Raw genomic sequence first — 19,341 nt, 5'->3', positions numbered from 1 at the left:
GTAGTTTCCCCCCTGAAAAAGATACTCGAGGTTTCAAAACATTTTCTATACACATGAGTGTATATGTATAGGAAGTTAGTTGATTTTAACTAATGATACAGGAATGGGACAAGTAGAAAGCTGCATATCAGAGGAATAGTCACTGGACCATCTCTTGCACTCAAATACAATACACAGACACTAGATTGTATGTCATTTAAGTTTGCTCTCTATATAATATACCTAGTACAAAACCTAAAAAGTAAGGAAATAAGTTAAGGCTATCAACAGTAAATACCTCTGCTTCCCCATCCATGGGCTCACCTTACCACCAACATAGTCACCATACACTATTGACAATGTATCACAACCTTATCTCTACCTTGTAGTAACGCCCCAGTTTTCCAGCACCTCTTTCCTCAATTTCCACCTACTTCCACTATAAACTGACCAGATTTCACCATCTGTTTCTCTTCCTCCTCTCCCATACCCACAAACATATTACTCCCTCTGCACAAGTTCTTTGGAGCTACACAAGGCTTACGGAAGGGGGTGATTATAAACTTAGGTTATAAAATCCTCTATGATATAAAATGTCACTTTCTACTCAAGGGATTTCCATTTCCAATCCACTATAACATATGCTACACTATTTGCTACCAAAACTAACATTTGTTGGTATTTAAATATATTTATTTTATGATACAAACTTGCAAGGTCTAAATACATGTGTATAAACTTACTGCACCATGCAATGAATAAGCTTCATAACATGAAATAGATCATTGATTCCGGTTCTAGTAATAAAAATATCTACTACTCTGCCAACACGCTACACTGAGAGGACTTCTTGAACTACATAGCTTAATGAGCCCTGAAACTTGATTTCTTTTGAAATCTTTACTGCACGTTAATAAACAATACATAAATTCAACAGTACACACCCAACAGTGTATTTCCATTACAGAACAAGTCAAGAAGACGAAGTTAATGTTTGATGTGTGATATTGAGTTGGTCAGGAATCTCATTGGCTTGTGGTTGTACAACACCCAGCACAACAGAGCCTGTTCCTGACTGGGCCCTCAAGGAGCTACTGTATTATAAAATTTAATAAGACTGAAGGATTGTATGGCAGTGAGGAACTGGCTGGAACCATTAACTGTAACTTTTTTTAAAGTATGGAATCTCTGTTGTTCTATTTAAAACGAGTTAACAAAGACTACAAGGGAAGCCATGCTCCAACAGAACTTATGAGACCCATTAAAGTGGGCTTCCTTTGGGTGGGGAGGAAGATATATCTGGCTGGGATATAGGGTATGGGGGAGAGAAAGTCTCTGCCTCACTAGTCCCTTTCACTTCATTTCACACCTTTCATGCCTCCCCAGGCTCCTCTACTTACTCTCATCCAAAGCCTCCCAAATTTGAGACTGGGGAGCATGGCTCTCACCCCTTGATGGCCCCTAACTGTCTCCTCTGTCTAGTCCTCCTCCCTCTCCCCCACCTCTGTGTCCCTCCCAGACTCCTGCTCCAGAACATTTCTCTCTGGTCAAGTACCTACCCTTCTGTGTCCTCCAGTCTCTGGCTCAGCTCAGCAACTACAGGAGCACAGTCAGGGGTCAGCAACAACTCAGCTTATGTTTATAAGTGTTTAAACATTGCTCTGTATGCATCTGAAAACAGCTTTGTACACGTGTAGGCTGGGGCCGTATCTCTTGGGTAGCAGGAATGGAATAGGAAAAATAAAGATAAAAAGAAATCAAATATTGCCACTAAAAGGTAAAGGCATCTCTGTGCATATTATTCTTCAGTCTGGCCCAGAACAAGGAATATAATGGAAAATAAATAAAAGAAGCTTGCTCCAGCTAGTGGAACAGTATTTTACTTATAAAGTCACTTGTAAGCAATCTGGTCCTTCTGGGGAAGCAAACTGGTATCTTCCCAGTTCTTTCTTTCTGTCTTCCTTCCTGTAGCTGGACTCAAAGCTACCTGACCATTTTTTCCCTCCTTGGGCTGTGAGGACAGTGAGTGTGCTCTATCTTTCCCACCAGACCCCTCCTTCCATGGTTACCTTTTTTATCTCCGTACTCTTTAAAATCAGTGGGGACTACTTATGTGAATGTTGTTCTTGAGCTTGCTTGCAGAATCCGGTGTGCAGCCAGGATGATGACAAAAGATGAACATTAAGAGTATGTGGTTGACCATGAAGAATACATTAGGTCTGCACACTTCTCAAAGGTTCCATATATTTAACTTTTGTACATATTAATTAAAATTATTGATAGAAATGGGGTTATTCTGAGGATGGAGCTTGAAGAGGAGCATTGAAGTAAAGGTTGTGGCAGGGCGGAGCATGTGCAAGACTGTGAGAAATGAGACAGTGATGAGGAGATGGAACAGAGCAAGAGAATAGAGAGAGGATGGATGGGAGTGTACGGGAATGTCAAGTGTATGGATAGGAAAGAGGGACGAGAGGATGAAGGACAGAAGGATATGAGATTGGTAAACTGAATTGTGGGCAGGTGTGAGCGAGTCTGGGCAGTGGAAAAGAGCATTCAAGTTAGGGAAACAGTAAGATGTTTGAGACGAGTGTTATCACTCGTTATAGAAATTCCATCAGTGGGACTAGATGTTATGAACTGTTGGTGGTAGGGAAGGTGGTATAGTGTGGGCCAAGATTAGGACCTGGAATGCTGAGTTGTTGCTTCTGTGACATCTGGACCTTGGGAGTAGATGGGTCATTACACAAAGTAAAAGTATTTCCCCATGTTTATTCCCCCCCCGCCACCCCATTCCTCAGACACTCTTGTCAACTGCTGGAAATGGCCCACCTCGATTATCACTACAAAAGGTTTTCTCCCTCGCCGCCCCCGCCCCCGCTCTCCTGCTGGTATTAGCTCGTCTTAAGTGATCACTCTCCTTTGTTTCATGTTCTCTGTGTATATAAATCTCCCCACTGTATTTTCCACTGAATGCATCCGATGAAGTGAGCTGTAGCTCACGAAAGCTTATGCTCAAATAAATTTGTTAGTCTCTAAGGTGCCACAAGTACTCCTTTCCTCCTAGAAGAGTCCTGGGCTTGATAGGGAGAGCCTTGTGGGTAGTAGGGTGGCTATTTGTTCCCAAAGTAGCTTTGTAGCAGTCCAATGTGAGGCAAGAAGGGGTTTTGGTGTGCCTGCATTTTTTCTTTCAGGTCTTCTCTCTGGCAGTCAGGAAAAAGCACCCCTACCAGTAACTTCAACATTTCTTGCTCTGTAGCTTGCATTTCTGAGGGACAGAGTTTCTGGTAGAGGCCTCAGAGCACTTGGCTAATTTTAGCATGTGTAATGTGTTTTCACCACTGATTTCTAGATGTTAAGGCAGGTATAGTCAATTATTTTTTGTCCAGGTCCAGATTTCTTGGTCAAGATCCAGACTCCAGAGAAAATTAAAAAAAAAAAAAAAAAAAAAAAAAGTAAATACAAAGATTTCGGGGTCCATGCAAAAGCATCTCGTGGTCTGGACTTGGCCCATGATCCGCCTGACTACCCCATCCTACAGAAGCAGGGCTCCACTTCTACGCACCTTAACAGCTGCCAGAGTGAAAGGAATTGAGAAGAGCGAAGGGCTTGGGGGGCCAAAAAGAGGGCATTCCCCCATGATGTGTGCAAGAAACCCACAGAGTGAACAGCCTCTCATCCTGCCTGTCTCCTCCTGCTTTCCAACCCTGTCTTTGGGGCTGCAAGCAAGGCAGAATTAGCTCAGTATCTTCCAGGATTACCTTTTAAAATGTAATAAACTTCTAAAATTAGGTTTTAATCAACTGAACTTGATCTTGTTCACTAGGTCTCCACTAAGTCTGTACTATATGAATTTAGTAAACTGGAATTGATCTTTTGTTTTTGTTATAGTTTAGTTGTGTCATTTTAAACAGTTTGTCACCATTTATTGGTTAGAATTAATTCAGTTTAGGTATGTGTGACGGGATCCCCAGGGTGTAGCCTGGGACTGTGGGACTGCTGTGCCCCCTGAACTCTCTCCTTTCTGGGCTGTCTCTCACAATGCCTTGCTAGTGACCAGCAGCAAACCCCTCCAGGTGCTGTTATCACTCAGTACAACCACATGTGGAGCCCTCCATGCAGCTAGATTGCATGTATGCTCCCAGAGCCACTCATGAATCATACAGAGAAGGGCAAAGCCAAATCCCTCCAGTTGCCAACACTGTACCTCAGGAATATACCATCTTAGACTGCTCAAGATGAGCAATGCAGATTTATTGATTGGTTCACCACTTCATCAATGGAAAGTGGATATACACAGTAGTGAACTGGAGCCAGTTCACACCGGTTCGCTAGAACCGGTTGTTAAATTTAGAAGCCCTTTTAGAACCGGTTGTTCCACGAGGGACAACCGGTTCTAAAAGGCTTCTAAATTTAACCGGCCAAAAGTGGCGCCTTAGGCGCCGACTCTATGGGAGCTCCAGCCCTGGAGCACCCAAGGGGAAAATTTGGTGGGTGCAGAGCACCCACCGGCAGCTCCCTGCCCCCCCCCAGCTCACCTCCTCCCCTGAATGAGCCCCGCCCCCCCGCTTCTCTGCCCTCCCCCCCCCCCCCCGCACCAGCTGACCTCCACCCCGCCAGGCTTCCCGTGAATCAGCTGTTTGGTGGGAAGCTGTGGCAGGCTGAGAAGCAAGCGGCGGCTTCCTGATCAGGCCCAGGGAGGCGAAGGTGAGCTCGGGCGCGAGGAGGACCGCTTGCGCTGCAGCAGGTAACCCGGGGCGGGGGCACAGGGGAACCATTCCGCACGCCAGCTCACCTCCGCCACCCTTGGCCTGAGTGGGAAGCCGCGGCCTGCTTCTCAGCCCTCCCCGGCTTCCCGCCGAACAGCTGATTCGCGGGAAGCCGGCGGGGGGGCGGAGAAGCAGAGCGGGGCGGCGTGTTCAGGGGAGGAGGCGGAGGCGGAGCAGAGGTGAGCTGGGGCCGGTGGGTAGCTCTGCACCCTCCAAATTTTCCCCATGGGTGCTCCAGCAACGGAGCACCCAGGGAGTCGGCGCCTAAGGCGCCACTTTTCATGCGATCAGTGGGGGAGCGGCCGCTCCCCCGCTAGCTACTCTCCCCCGCCCCTAGGAGCCAGAGGGACCTGCTGGATGCTTCCTGGGAGCTGCCCTGGGTAAGCACCGCCGGGAGTCCCCACCTCGCCCCCCAGCAGACCCTCTGGCTCTTAGGGGTGGGCACCCACTACGGTGGCCCACGAGACCCTCCTGCCCGGTTCTGGGGGCAGACAGGGGAGGGGGTGGATGGGGCAGGGGTTCGGGGGGGGGGGCGTCAAGGAATGCAGGGTAGTTGGATGGGGCAGGAGTCCCGGGGGGGTGGGGGTGGGCAGCAACCCCCTCATGGGGTGAGGAGGGAACCTGTTGTTAAGATTTTGGCAGCTCATCACTGGATATACACCAGCCTTTGCAAAACCTGAGCAGATTTGCCACACGCTTCATATAAACTTATTGGTAAAGATAAACAGTAAAAAAGTTTATTGACTACAAAAGATAGATTTTAAGTGATATTAACTGATAGGCAGAAAGTCATAGGCAAAAGAAAAGAAAATATAACTCAGTCTAAACTCTCAACCCTATTAGACTGGGCAACATCTAAATTAAGCATTTTTTTTCACTCCACTGGATATTGCAGTCCATAGTACGCAGATTTCACCCTTGAAATCTGGGCCAGTCCCCTCGGTTAGTCTTCTCGCTGTCCTTGTTGCTTGCAGCATAGGTGGTGATAGGAGAAAGGCCAAGCATGGGGCCCCCTGTCATCTCTTTTCCAAGCTGAGCAGTCTGTCTTTTGAATCACTCATATGGAAGCTGGGTGATGGTCCTAATAATTTTTGTTACCTTTTTCTGTACTTTTTCCAGTTCTAATATATTTTTGAGATGGGGCGACCACACCTGCACTCAGTATTTAAGGTGTGGGCATTGGTTTATATAGTGGCATGATATTTTCTGCCTTATTATCTTTCCCTTTATTAGTGGTTCTGAACATTATCTTTTTTTGGCTGCCACTGCACATTGAGCAAATGTTTTCAGAGAATGATTCCAAGATCTATCTAAAGTGGTATAGTTGGGATTATGTTTTCCAGTGTTCATGACTTTGCATTTATCAGTACTGAATTTCATCTGCCATTTTGTTGCCCAGTCACCCAGTTTTGTGAGATCCCTTTGTAATGTTAGGATATAGATATTCAGGCCTGTCTGTAAAGGCCTATACTCTAAGAATTTAGGTGTACTCTTATCACTTGGCTAGTTATAGAGGTACAAAAGAGAATCAAAATCACTGTCTGCCAGTGTAAGGGCCTTCGCTTACTGTGACAGTCTGAGGCCCTGTTCTTAGGCTAAGGCCTTTGGCTAAGCAACAGAGGCAGCCATAAGCTGAGAAGCAAACGGTTACATCCTCACATTCCAAACTAGTCACATTGAAAGAAGGTGCTATTGGGCTGTTAGGAATACAATCCTGTCCTGATAGTGCCTATCACCTCCAGAGAAAGGGAAGTGCCTAGAAAATGTAAAAGGAAACTTAGTTTGATAGCATCCTGTCTGGCAAGAACTCACTTATCAATAGCTGGGATGTGAAATCCTCACTTCTGTTTTGTTTTGTCATTATAGTTCCCACTTTGCTATTGTTTGTATAATCTCTGTCTGGTTCTGTAATTGTTTCTGTCTGCTGTATAATTAATTTTTCTGGGTGTAAACTAATTAAGGTGTTGGGATATAATTGGGTACATAATCATGTTACAATATGTTAGGATTGGTTAGTTAAATTTCAGGAACATGATTGGTTAAGGTATAGCAAAGCAGAACTCAAGTTTTACTATATAGTCTGCAGTCATCAGGAAGTGATGGGGTGGGCGTGTGGGTGGGGGAGATGGGAACAGGGAATGGGGGTAACAAATTGGAACCATGTTTTGCTAAAGGGGGAAATGGGAACAGGGAATGGGAGTAAGGAAATTGGAATCATGTTTTGCTAAGGGCAGGAATGGGAACAGGGACACAGGTGTAAGGCTCTGTGGTGTCAGAGCTAGGAAGGAGGACACTAAGAAAGGAAACTGGAATCATGCTTGCTGGAAGTTCACCCCAATAAACATCGAATTGTTTGCACCTTTGGACTTCGGGTATTGTTGCTCTCTGTTCATGCGAGAAGGACCAGGGAAGTAAGTGGATGAAGGAATAAGCCCCCTAACATGTAACTCTTCAGTCAGCTTTGGACTTAACTATCTGGAATTATTTTGTATCACCTGCAGGTTTTGTCCCCTCACTGTTTACCCCTTTTTCCAGATCATTTATGAATCTGTTGAATAGGACTGGTCCCAGTACAGGTCCCTGGGAGACACCGCCATCTACATCTCTCCACTGTGAAAACTGACCATTTATTCTTAGACTTTGTTTCCTATCTTTTAACCAGTTACTGATCCATGAGAGGACCTTCCCTCTTATCCCATGACTGCTTACTTTTCTTAAGAGCCTTTGGTGAGGGATTTTATCAAAGGCTTTCTGAAAGTCCAAGTACTGTATCAATCATATCACCTTTGTCCACGTGTTTGTTAATTGCCTCAAAGAATTGTAATAGAGTGGTGAAGCATGATTTCCCTTTACAAAAGTTGTGTTGACTCTTCCCCAACACAAATTGTGTTCACCTATGCGTCTAATAATTCTGTTCTTTACTATAGTTTCAACAAATTTGCCTGGTACTGAAGTTAGGCTAACTATCCTGTAATTGCCAGGATTGCCTCTGGAGCCTTTTAAAAATCAGCATTACATTAGTTATCCCTCAGACACTTGGTGCAGAGACTGATTTAAGTGATAGGTTACATACCCTGTTTAGTAGTTCCGCAATCTCATATTTGAGTTCCTTCAGATCACTTGGGTGAATGCCGTTTAGTCCTGGTGACTCATTACTGTTTAATTTATCAGTTTCTTCCAAAACTATCTCTATTGACACCTCAGTCTGGGACAGTTCCTCAAATTTGTCACCTAAAAAGAATGGCTCAGATGTGGGACTCTCCCTCACATCCTCTACAGTGAAGATGGATGCGAAGAATTAATTTAGCTTCTCTGAAGCGGCCTTCTCTTCTTTGAGTGCTCCTTTAGCACCTCAGTCATACAGTGACCCCACTGATTGTTTAGCAGTCTTCCTGCTTCTGACTTCCTTTCAAAAAATTGCTGTTCGTTTGTCATTTGCTACTTGCTCTTTTAAAAAAAAAAACAACTGTTTTTGGCCTGCTTAATTATACTTTTACTCTTGACGTGCCAAAGTTTTAGGCTCCTTTCTATTTTCCTCAGTAGAATCTGACTTCTAATTTTTAAAAGATGTCTTTTTGTTTCTAACCACCTGTTTTACTCTGTTGATTAGCCATGGTGGCATTTTTTTTTTTTTTGGTTTTCTTACTATTATTTTTTATTTGAGGTTTACGTAATTTGAGCCTCAATTATGGTGTTTTTTAAGAAGTTTCCATACGTTTGCAGGCATTTCACTCTTGTGACTGTTCCTTTTAATTTCCACATAACTAGCCTCCTCATTTTTGTGTAGTTTTCCTTTTTGAAGTTAAATATTACTGTGGTGGGTTTCTTTGGTATTTTCTACCTTAGAAGGATGTTAAGTTTAATTATGTTATCGTTGCTTTTACCAAGCAATTCACTATATTCACTTCTTGGACCATATCCTGTGCACCACTTAGGACTAAATCGAGAAGGGTCTCTCCCCTTATGGGTTCCATGACTAGCTTCTCTGAGAAGCAATCATTGATAGTGTCTAAAAATTTTATCTCTGCATCCCATCCTGACGTCACATGTTCCCAATCCATATCGGGATAATTGAAGTCCCTCATTATTACTGGGTTTTCTGTTTTTGTAGCGTAATCACCCTGAGCTTTTCACAATCACTGTGACCACCTTAGTCAGGTGGTTGGTAGTATATTTCTGCTGTCGTACTCTTATTAGTCAAGCATGGAATTTCTATCCGTATAGATTATGTGGTATTCTTTGATTCATTTAAGATTTTTACTTAATTTGACTCCATGCTTTCTTTCACGTATAGTGCAACTCCCCATCAGTGTGACCTGCTCTGTCATTCCTATATATTTTGTACCGTGGTATTGCTGTGTCCTGTTGATTTATCATCATTCCACTGAGTTTCTGTGACGCCTATTATATCTGTATCCTCACTTAATACCAGGCACTCAAATTCACCCACCTTCACATTTAGACTTCTTGCATTTGTATATAAGCACTTACAAAATTTGTCAATATTTAGTTGTCTGCCTTTATGTGATGTAATTGTTTCACTGTTTCTCTTAATTTCCTACCTGTACTTTGTCAACTTATAGCCTCTCCCCTTTACTAGGATATAGAATATCCCCTTCAATAAATCTTTCGCAAAGGGATGTGTCTGTCTAAACCATGTGCTCCTCTGCACCTGTCAACTTTACCCCAGCCTTTAGTTTAAGAACTCTTCTGTGGCCTTTTTAAGTTTACATAGCAGCAATCTGGTTCTGTTTTTGGTTCCATGAGACCATCGGAGTGCCACATTTCTTACTATTCCATCCTGGGCTTCCTGGTCTAGTTGAATTAGATGACTGCAGAATGTAATTCATGTAGTAACATTTTCATTGCCCTCGGAGCATGAAATTGTTTGAGCTGTGCCAAGCTCCTCAAGAGAAACTCCAGCTGGCATTTTTATTTCTTGTAAGTGTTGGTGAGGATAAAATAAATACAAAAATTTACAAGGCTTGTATGATCATTGATTAAACTGAAGGTCCATTCAGTGTGGTAAGATATCATATAATACAGTGCACAGTTAATTTAATTTCATATTTTTCATTATGAGTATACAGATACTTGACCTGAGTTTTCCACAAGATAATGAGTGAAAATCAGCTAAAGTGAAGGCATTGTCTAAATAAATGAATGTGCTTTGCCTTTAATTCATTTAGTTTTAGCAGACTTATAATTAAACCATCTGAGCAGGAGCTATGAAAGGTATCTAGGTAAGCAATCATTCATCTTCATTCAGACCCACTTAGTGATATGTGTGACTCACTGTTCATCAGACAACACAATAATGAATCGCTCTCTGAAGACAGATAAATAATAGTGACTGAAGAGTTTTTTGGTTCTCACTATTCAGAATTTGCAGTTAGATATTAGGTGCTTAGATAACTACAGTGATAGGTGTGGTATTAAAAACTAGGAGGCATGGTTGTATAACAGTTAAGTAGTATATTAGATAGAATGGATATATCGGCTGCAACATGTGTTGGGGATAGTATAAGTCCTCTGGGAAGATGAGGAAGCAGGTTTGAGAAGTTAACAAATTAAGCACTCGTGCCATGAGTGTGACCTGCCAAAACTAGAATTTGAGTGTATACAACAGTTGGCCTCAAATGAATATCTGATACCAGTGACAAGCTGTGTGGTTTTGTTTTATTGTTTTTTTCCGTGCTATAACTATAGGGCTTCATTTTGTTTGCATAACTAGTGGAACATCAGAAGGTCCAGCTGTAAACAGAGTGTTTTGGACAAAAACTGTTGAAGAAAGTCAGTTCTGTTATGCATGGATGATCTGAAAATGCTGTTCGTAAATGGAGTAGTTTGTCCGAGGACTGCTGGGGAGGAAGCGGGAACATTGTCCCTTCTCATTGTAGAACTATCTTGCAAGAGAAGTCTCACTTTTGAAAGACTTGGTCTAGAAAAACCTTTTTACTTATACCTGTGAAAGTTTATTAGCTAGGAACAACACAACTATTTCTGCCCCAATGCCCCTTTTCTACTCTATCAACTACCTGCTTCTATACTAGTTAACATCTCTGAAGAATTACTTTTATCTCATGTTTCCTGTGGCCCTGAAACATTGGCTACGTTGACAATAGAGATTCCATTGTGGGAGGGGGGAAGAAAGCAGCAGCCCTATAAATCACTAATAAGAGTAACTGAAAATTATTTAAGATAACAGGATTAGTTTCATGTTCTAACTGTGAGGGGAGTAAGCCCCTTGTGCTGTTAAATTCATTGAAGTTCAATTATCTAGAATACAAAAGGAAATATAATAAGATATTGAGATTTCCCAAATGGGATTTCTTCTTTAGTTTGATTTAGAATTTGCGGCGAGATTAATATGACTAACGTGAACCAAGCATCTCTCAGCATGAATCTGTCCACACACTGAAGTTCAAGACTGGGATACAACAGTTTTACTATGCAATTAATTCTGCTTTGTCTGGGTCAGCTTCTATGATTTAAACAGTTGTGTGCTAACTCCTGTATTTCCCTAGCCCATAATTGAACAGTTCTTCCTTTCATACATTTTTTAACCTAATTATCCTTAAATAAATCAGTTCACTTACTCAGTGAGCTCCCTAGACAAAAGTGTGAAATCCCACAAACATTCATTATGGGTTTAACATTCGGTGTAAGTGATATTGCTTTGGAAGGAATGAGTCACATTTTATAGAGTATGCATATATTATGACGATTACTCCACGAAAGCTGTTTTGCAAAATAAGGTTCAAATTGTGCATATTTTTCACGTAGTGACTTTGTTTTAGTATTGTGTATAGATTTTAAAAAAATCTAATTGTCTAAAGCCATGCTTTTGGGTTGTCTGATTGCTAAATTAATCTCTTATCACAAGTCTCATTGATCTTCTGTTCGAGCAGCTGAGAGTGATTTATGTATGTCAACCTTTCAAAAATTTATTACTGGTAATAAAGCTAACTGGGGTAAGTGCCAGGCTATTCTAAGAGACAATCCATGCTCTGAAGTATTTTATTTTGTCAGATGTGGTTATTGTTTGAGTATGTTCTTGTGACAGAACTAATGAAATTGCTGGTGAGTGAGACAAGCTAGGTTCATGAGGTATACTCTTACTGGTATGAAGTTAATGACACTACTGGGAAATTAGAACATTGAGGTTTGACTTTTAATATGATGATCAGAATTACTCACGTTTTCTAGCCATTAGTACGTGGCATTCTTGAATCTGATTATCTGTATGTGATGATACTAAAAGTGAAAAACCAAAAAACCTAAAATGTGGTTACTTTAAAAACATCTTGTAACTCTGATGTACAATTTATTTTTTTACCAAGCACAGTCTGCTCTACTGGTAGATCTTTGTTTTTCAAGTTTTTATGAGGTTTTTCTTAGCCTTAAAGTAATGCAGCTAGTGTGCATGACTAGATATGCTTTGTAGATCCCTCTGTACAAAAGACACTTGTAAGCTTAGAATACTTAACTTTCAAAAGATTGTGTGATTAAGTCTCTCTATGTCAGGTGAATTCCTTTGAAGCGTCTTATAAATGTGATTGTTCCTCTTTCAGTGATCTAAAGAGGAGGCTATATGTCGCTCCCTTTAAAATTGTTGGACTGATTTCCCCCCCCCCCCCCACATGTGAAAATGGTAATATATCATGCATGAATATATTTAGTCTTATAGCATTACTTTGTTTTGGAAAATAACAGCATTTTTAGGGTATGTCTACACTGGAAAAAAAAATGTGTTCTTAACTTAGGTTGGCTAACCAAGGTTAAGAAGAAACCTGGGTTAGGAACACACCTTTTAAAATAGCATTGTAGCTGGAGTAACATGGGCTGCTTAGCCACCTAAGTATCAACCCAGGGGTCTCGGCATGTACATATTTGCAGAGGCTAGCCTGAGCTGCTTCTGTGCTACCATGGCTATGCTGCTGTTCGTAGCACGCTGGCGTGGGTACGTCCAGGGCTGGTGCAAGGATGTTTCGCGGCCTAGGCAAAACTTCCACCTTGCGCCCCTCCCTCCCTTGGCCTAGGGAGCCGTGCGGCAGCTCCCCATCCTCCCCCCGCTCAGCCCGGGGGGGCCGTGCGGCACCTCCCGCCCCTCCCTCCATCCCTCTGCGCCGGGAGCTGTGCAGCAGCTCCCCGCCCCAGCTCACCTCTGTTCTGCCTCCTCCCCTGAGCAAACTGCCCTGCCCTGCTTCTCTCTTTGGCTGATTGGCGCCGCAAGCCTGGGAGGTGGGAGAAGTGGAGCGGTGGCGACATGCTCAGGGGAGGAGGCGGAGCAGAGGTGAGCTGGGGTGGGGAGCAGTTCCCCTGCATGCCAGCCCTGCCCAGTTACTTGCTACAGGCGGCCCTCTCCACGCCCCCCTGCCCCAGCTCACCTCTGCTCCACCGCCTCCCCGGAGAGCACTTTTGGCCACCTCCAAACACTTGGCGCCCTAGGCAGCTGCCTAGTTTGCTTAGTGGTTGCACCGGCCCTGGGTACGTCTATGCAAACTATGAATCATTTCCCTAGCTCCCAAGTATAGATGTTGCCTAAGGGTACGTCTACAGTGGTGCAGCTGCACCTCTGCAGCACTTCAGTGCAGACACCACACCAACAGGAGGGCTTCTTCACCAGATGTGCTATTTCCTTTTTATTTCTAAAGGCTTATCTACAGTGCACATGGAGTTATTTGGGAATAGCTATTCCCACATAGCTCTGGGACACTTTTATTTTAGAATAAGGCTACCTTGTTCCTGTTTAGTATGGGTTAAGCTAAACAGAAACAAGGCTGCTTTACTCTGGAAAAAGTGAGTCCATGCGTGGAGTTATTCAGGAACAGTTTTCCCTGAATAACTACATGTATAGGCAAAAAGAAAAGGAGTACTTGTGGCACCTTAGAGACTAACAAATTTCTAAGGTGCCACAAGTACTCCTTTTCTTTTTGCGAATACAGACTAACACCGCTGTTACTCTGATACATGTATAGGCAAGCCCTAATGCTAGGAATGGCAGTCCATAGTGATAGGATCTATTCAAGTTACATTTTTAAAAACTAGTTCGTTTAAAGGGACAAACTTGAATATCCTAAAACTGCCTTAAAATATTTTTCTGATAAAGCCCCCTTAATTGGTAAATCCTGACATTTATTTTTTAAATTAGTTTTGTTTTGAAATAATTATCTTCTCTTTGTTGTTGCTGCTGCTGCTTTTAGAAGGGGACTTTTGAGGTGGGTCTGAGTGTAATGCCAAACCTGCTCAAGACAACCAGTCAGCTGCTGCTCTTTTCCCCCACCCCCTCATGTTTGACTGCTGCCATATCAGCTTCAGACTTACTGTTGCTGTTACTGGTACACAGGGCCTTGCATGAGCTCTGTCCCAGAGCAGTACAGGAGAGTAGTGAATCATCATGCTAATGCAGTGTTTCCCAAACTTTAGAAACCTGCCTTCCCCCCTTCAGGAAAAGGAAACCAATCTCTCACCCCTTGGAGACTCTGCCTGTCCTTTGGGGAAACAGCATGCTACTGCATGAGATCAGGCATGCAACTGACAAACAAAACAATGAAACTGCTTTCACACTGCACAAACTGCTGTCAAATGCACAAAGTAAAACTGAAAAAAATGGAAGAAGAAAACAACTATTCTATCAGTTAGAGTAATCCTGGAAGTTTATTACTGCAGTATGTACCAAATCTCCCCCCCTCCCCCTTTCCTGTTTCTTTAATCCCATTATACACTGTTGCATTTTGGCTCTGTAAATGATGCCAACTTGTATCATTGCTCCAGCTGTCCTAGGTTGTTTTATGTAGTAAATCTGTTGGGAGGGTTATCAGATCTTTGTATGATAAAGCAGAGATGACTTAATTTGTATGCTGTTGTATCACAAAAACAATATAGCATGCTTATCATATATGGAATTAAAGTAATTACCATTAAAGCTGTCTTTGCATCAGTGCTTCCTAGAGCCTGCAGATATTGATGGCTTGGTAATTCAAGTAATAAATGAAAATGTTATAAGTATTTATGGAAGTCTGGAATAGGCATTATCAGTATAGCATACAAAAATGTATAGCATCCTCTGGCAACTCTGAATTATTCTTTAAAAATATATATCTTGCAAAGGCATGAAAAATCCTTGACAGTAGAACAGTGGCTCAGTCAAACTTTAAAATTTATTTTTAACTTTTTCAGAGAACTAGTTTTTATATGGTGTTCTCATAGTTTTGATGTTTGATTAAAAATGGAAGTGCTTGCTTTGATTAATTGTCATACTGATTTCAATTCTGAATTAAAAAACAAAAAAAAAACAAAACACAGCCCAACAGTCCCAGCAGTAACTACACAGAGCCTTGAGATTGTTAAAACTGCTGAATCATTTAGGAGACAGCTGAATTACTGTATAGTATAGGGTTGACAAGTAGAGAGACTACACTGATGTTCTAGCAATTTAAGGTTTTGATTTTTTGTTTTACACTGGCAAAGATACAACCGTCACAATTTAACAATAGTAAAAAAGGAATAGTTAAGTAGAATTGAAATTGAAAGAATTACTTTGAACTGAAATAGAAATATTTGAATTTAGCAATTAATTACAGTAAGCTGACATAAAGTGCATTTTTAATGTACTATAGGAAATTGTCCACAAAGATGCCTGAAACAACCATGTTTGCTTGATCTGGGTGGGATTTATTTCGCAAGTAAGAATTTTAATTTAATGTGTACTGGCTAAGATAACTAGTTGTCTGTAGGGTCAAGGTACTGACATCAGAGGCATTTCTGAACAAAGATGTTGCAGTTGGTGGGTGGATGGCACTGCTTTCAGCTGTTGTATGAGCTTGCATAAATAGTATCTCAACTTTAATCTTTCGGGTGTTCAGAGGTAGTGTGCATATTTCCATTTAACCCCTGGACATTTGCCGGCATGTATGACCCTTTAACAATTCCTGCCCCTCTGTCCATCCTTGGCACCTTGGCTCCAAACAGTCTAGGAGTAAAGCCAGTAACTTTGAAGTTGTAACTGTGTTGGCTACATCTATTAAGCAAAAATATTTTTGTTTAATCAATACAAGGTGTCTGTTATGTTTCCTGTGTAATATGTTGATCATTAGTGAAATGTAATTCTCCTCCCCAGTACGAGATGTTTTCTTTCCTTTTGTGTGTGTTGATCAATCATGGTAAAATATAGGGCAAAATGAGAACTGAAAAAGATGATTAATGGACTTTGGCATCAAGAGTAAAACTTGTTTTTTTTTTGCAAAAAGCAATTTTTTTTGCAGCATATTTCAGCAAAGAAGAGTGTGGCCTTGACTTGTATTTTAGGATAACACATCTTTTAAGTGGTTCATCTATAAAAACTGTTGAAATATTGACTCTTATCTTAAATTTTGTGAGTGAGAAAAGGGCAACCAGGGCCCAATCTGATTAGAGCCTTTGGGAGCTACCTCAGTATAATGACTGATATGTCTTCTGCAGTCCTACAAGCTTCCTGTGTTTCATGAACTGTAGTTGGCAAGGTACTTTATTGTGGCTTGAATATCTACTTCTGTCAGTAGGGAATCATCTGTCAACCTTCGTGCAGTGATACTTTCTGCTAATTCTATCCCAGTTCTGGACTTTTTTTAGAGGTGAGGGAGGCACTTGGACTTTAGAGGTGCTTTTTTGACTAGCTATATCTAATTCTCTGTCTCTTTGGTATAAATTTAATCATGATCAGACACCACCATGGGAAAGTAACAAACACAAAGGAGGGCCAAAGCAAACTGGAAAGTGACCTGGATACATTTAGACAAATAGAGGCAACAGGAAGATGAACCTTTGCTAGTAGTAGGCTTGGTACACACTTAAAAGCTGTGTTGGCATAGCTTAGAAATAAAAAGCAAAACACCCCATACCAACTATAGCTACGCCAACAGAAACCCCAGCGTAGATGGGCCTATGTTGATGAAAGAGGGCTTGTGTGACATAACTAACGTCATTCAGGGAGGTGGTGTTCCTAAACCAACAAACTCCTGTAGGTGTAGGCTTAGGCTACAGTAGGGCTATGCTGACATAGCTAAACCAGCATAGGCTCCATAGGGTAGACATACCCCTAATGAACGTAAAGCCTTACGCACAGGGAAGGAACTAAACGGATGTATAGAAAATGGGTTGAGCTAACTAAGCAGAAACATGATTGTCTTAAAGCAAATTTTTTTCATCCTGTGTTAATACTCTAATATTACTTTTTCATGTTACCCAAGTATTAAAGTTCCCTCAGAAAAGGTGTGAAACCTGCCCAGGGCGAGATGGCTCATCCAAGGAGCTTTACTTTAAGTGTTCCAGAATCAAGGAAAGCTTGAGCTACTGCTCTGGTTTGTGGCTGAAGTGACTGAAGTCCATAGAAATATTCTAATAAGATAACTTAAACTGCATCTTAAGCAATATTGCCTTATTGAACAACTTTTAATTTATATTATTTCTTATATAGCAAACTTTGGCCTGTTCCATTTTAACGGCTTTGTTGAGCGAGTTCTCAAGTTCAAGTAAAACCAGCAACATTGGACTAAGCATGGAGTTCCATGGTAACTGCAAACGAATATTTCAGGTAAAAAAAAAAAAATAAAAATAACGTATGCTAATTATATTTCTGATAAATAGAAATGTTAATAAAGGAAAACTTTCATGCACCAACAAATGCATTAACGATTATGGTATGTGCAAAAGTCTCCTGTATATTAGAAATTAAAATCAATTCCTTGTTTAGTAAACATCTTAGTAATGTTAGGAATATTTGTTTCAAAAAGTGTAATGCATTTTTGTCCATTTTATGAATGTAGATCTATGAATCTATACACAGTAGGAATCTTAATTCCCTGTCTACCAATAGCAAATAAAACTAATACTCTTTGGAACAATGATAGTCTTAAATATAGCTTTGGTTAAAAGCCAAGGAAAGCCATGCATTTAAAAATATTATTGCAGATGGTACAGTCTGGTTGTCTCAGATGCATTGTTTGGCTATGGATAAACGTTTTTGTGAAGGCATTGCTTTAAGTTCTGTGACTGTTGTGGAACAGCTTATCAACTTCTTCCATGCCAAAGACCAAATCCCTCCTCCTCTACCAGTTGTCAGAGAAATGTATGACCAGTTTTTTTCTCTTAATGACAAATATTTATAATTAGTAAGATTTAAGCTTTTTTTTTTTTTTTAAGTATTACATTGCATAGGTAAAGGCCTTGTTTCTGTTCAGATATAAGAAATGTTCAAAGTTAATGAAAGAATCTCAGATTTTGTAAAGAAAATTTAATTTTATTATTTCTCACTATTTGCCTGATCAAGAACTTCTTACTTCATGAATGGGAGACTCCATTAATAGTACGTGTATTCTTCCTAACACTAGGAAGATGACCTTCGGCAGATCTTCATGCTAACAGTGGAGGTACTACAGGAATTCAGCAGACGTGAAAACCTCAATGCTCAGATGTCTTCAGTGTTTCAGCGTTATCTTGCACTAGCCAATCAGGTCTTAAGCTGGAACTTTCTTCCTCCAAATTATATCCTTTTAATGTTTGAACCTTTGCTTCAGCTAATTAACTTCACCTGTACTTGGTAACTGGAGTGTTTCAAAAATGTAACGTTTAGAGAATTTTTTTTCAAGTGGGGGTAATTTAGACCTTTTTGCTATGCACTCTACTGGTCACTCCCATATTTGCTCATATTTACTATATACTCACGGTGTTATTGCAGTTTTCTCTTTAAAGTTGTAAGTATTTGTCGGAAGGGTAAAATTAGCTCATAGAAGCAGCAGCTAGTTATGGGCTGCTGGATTGTCTGGCAGATTTTGGGATGGTGCAGAGTGGAAACTTTCATCTACTGCTTTAATGTGAGACTAGGCAGAACCAGCAGGGATAGATCAGAGCCCTTGTTTTGCTTGTAAAGCTTCTCACTGTGGATCTGTCACCTCCTTCTCGCCACCAAGAAAAGGAGAGGGTGATGTAGAACTAACACCATCTAAGAATTAATCCCTCTGGCTTCTTTGGGAGCTAGAAGAGAAGTTCTATACTACTTTTTCCGCTGGCAGGAGAAAAGCATCTTAGGATTCCACCAAGAAAACCATTTGTCAGCAGACAGGCAGAACAGACTGCACCTGGTACACTTTCCCTTCCTCCTGACAATCTACAGGTTGCTTTAAGACAGTTCCCTTAGCCCCTCATTCCTCTATGTGATAGGTTGCTGATCTTGGGATCCCAAAGAAGTGGGAAGAGATTAAAAGGGTAAAGAAGAAGAGAGGGACTATAATGTGGGGACTGAAAGGGGAAGAGGCATGGAGGGAGGGGGAAGGAATGAGAGAAGAGAGATGCCTACACACACTAGAAGAGAGGAATAAAGATGCCCACATATATAGACTAGAAGAAAATCAGTGTAGATATGGTAAACTGCATTTTGCATTTATCCAACAAAGAGTTAAATGGCAAAGCTTCACTGCCAGGGGTGACTTTTATCTCTGACTCATAAAGCTGTTTTAAATCCTTTCAAATCCATTTGCATCGAATGACATACACTGCAAAAAAACTCAGATGTTATACCTGGATCCTCTGTAAGGACTTCTATTTCACTCGCAGAAAT

At 41.3% G+C, this 19,341-nt stretch overlaps 1 protein-coding gene across 2 annotated transcripts in view; it reads left to right on the top strand.

The window, feature by feature from the left end:
- The window catches only part of XPO4 (exportin 4), a 124,666-nt gene that overhangs the window by 46,363 nt on the left and 58,962 nt on the right, over positions 1-19,341 (top strand). For both annotated transcript variants that reach the window (XM_077809280.1, XM_077809287.1), the window contains exons 5-6: positions 17,203-17,319; positions 18,116-18,269. In XM_077809280.1, coding sequence (XP_077665406.1) covers positions 17,203-17,319; positions 18,116-18,269 — 271 coding nt within the window. The remainder of the gene's footprint in view (positions 1-17,202; positions 17,320-18,115; positions 18,270-19,341) is intronic.

The sequence above is a fragment of the Eretmochelys imbricata genome, chromosome 1, assembly GCF_965152235.1.
Source record: "Eretmochelys imbricata isolate rEreImb1 chromosome 1, rEreImb1.hap1, whole genome shotgun sequence".
NCBI lineage: Eukaryota > Metazoa > Chordata > Testudines > Cheloniidae > Eretmochelys > Eretmochelys imbricata.
This window is presented reverse-complemented; position numbering and strand designations above follow the sequence as displayed.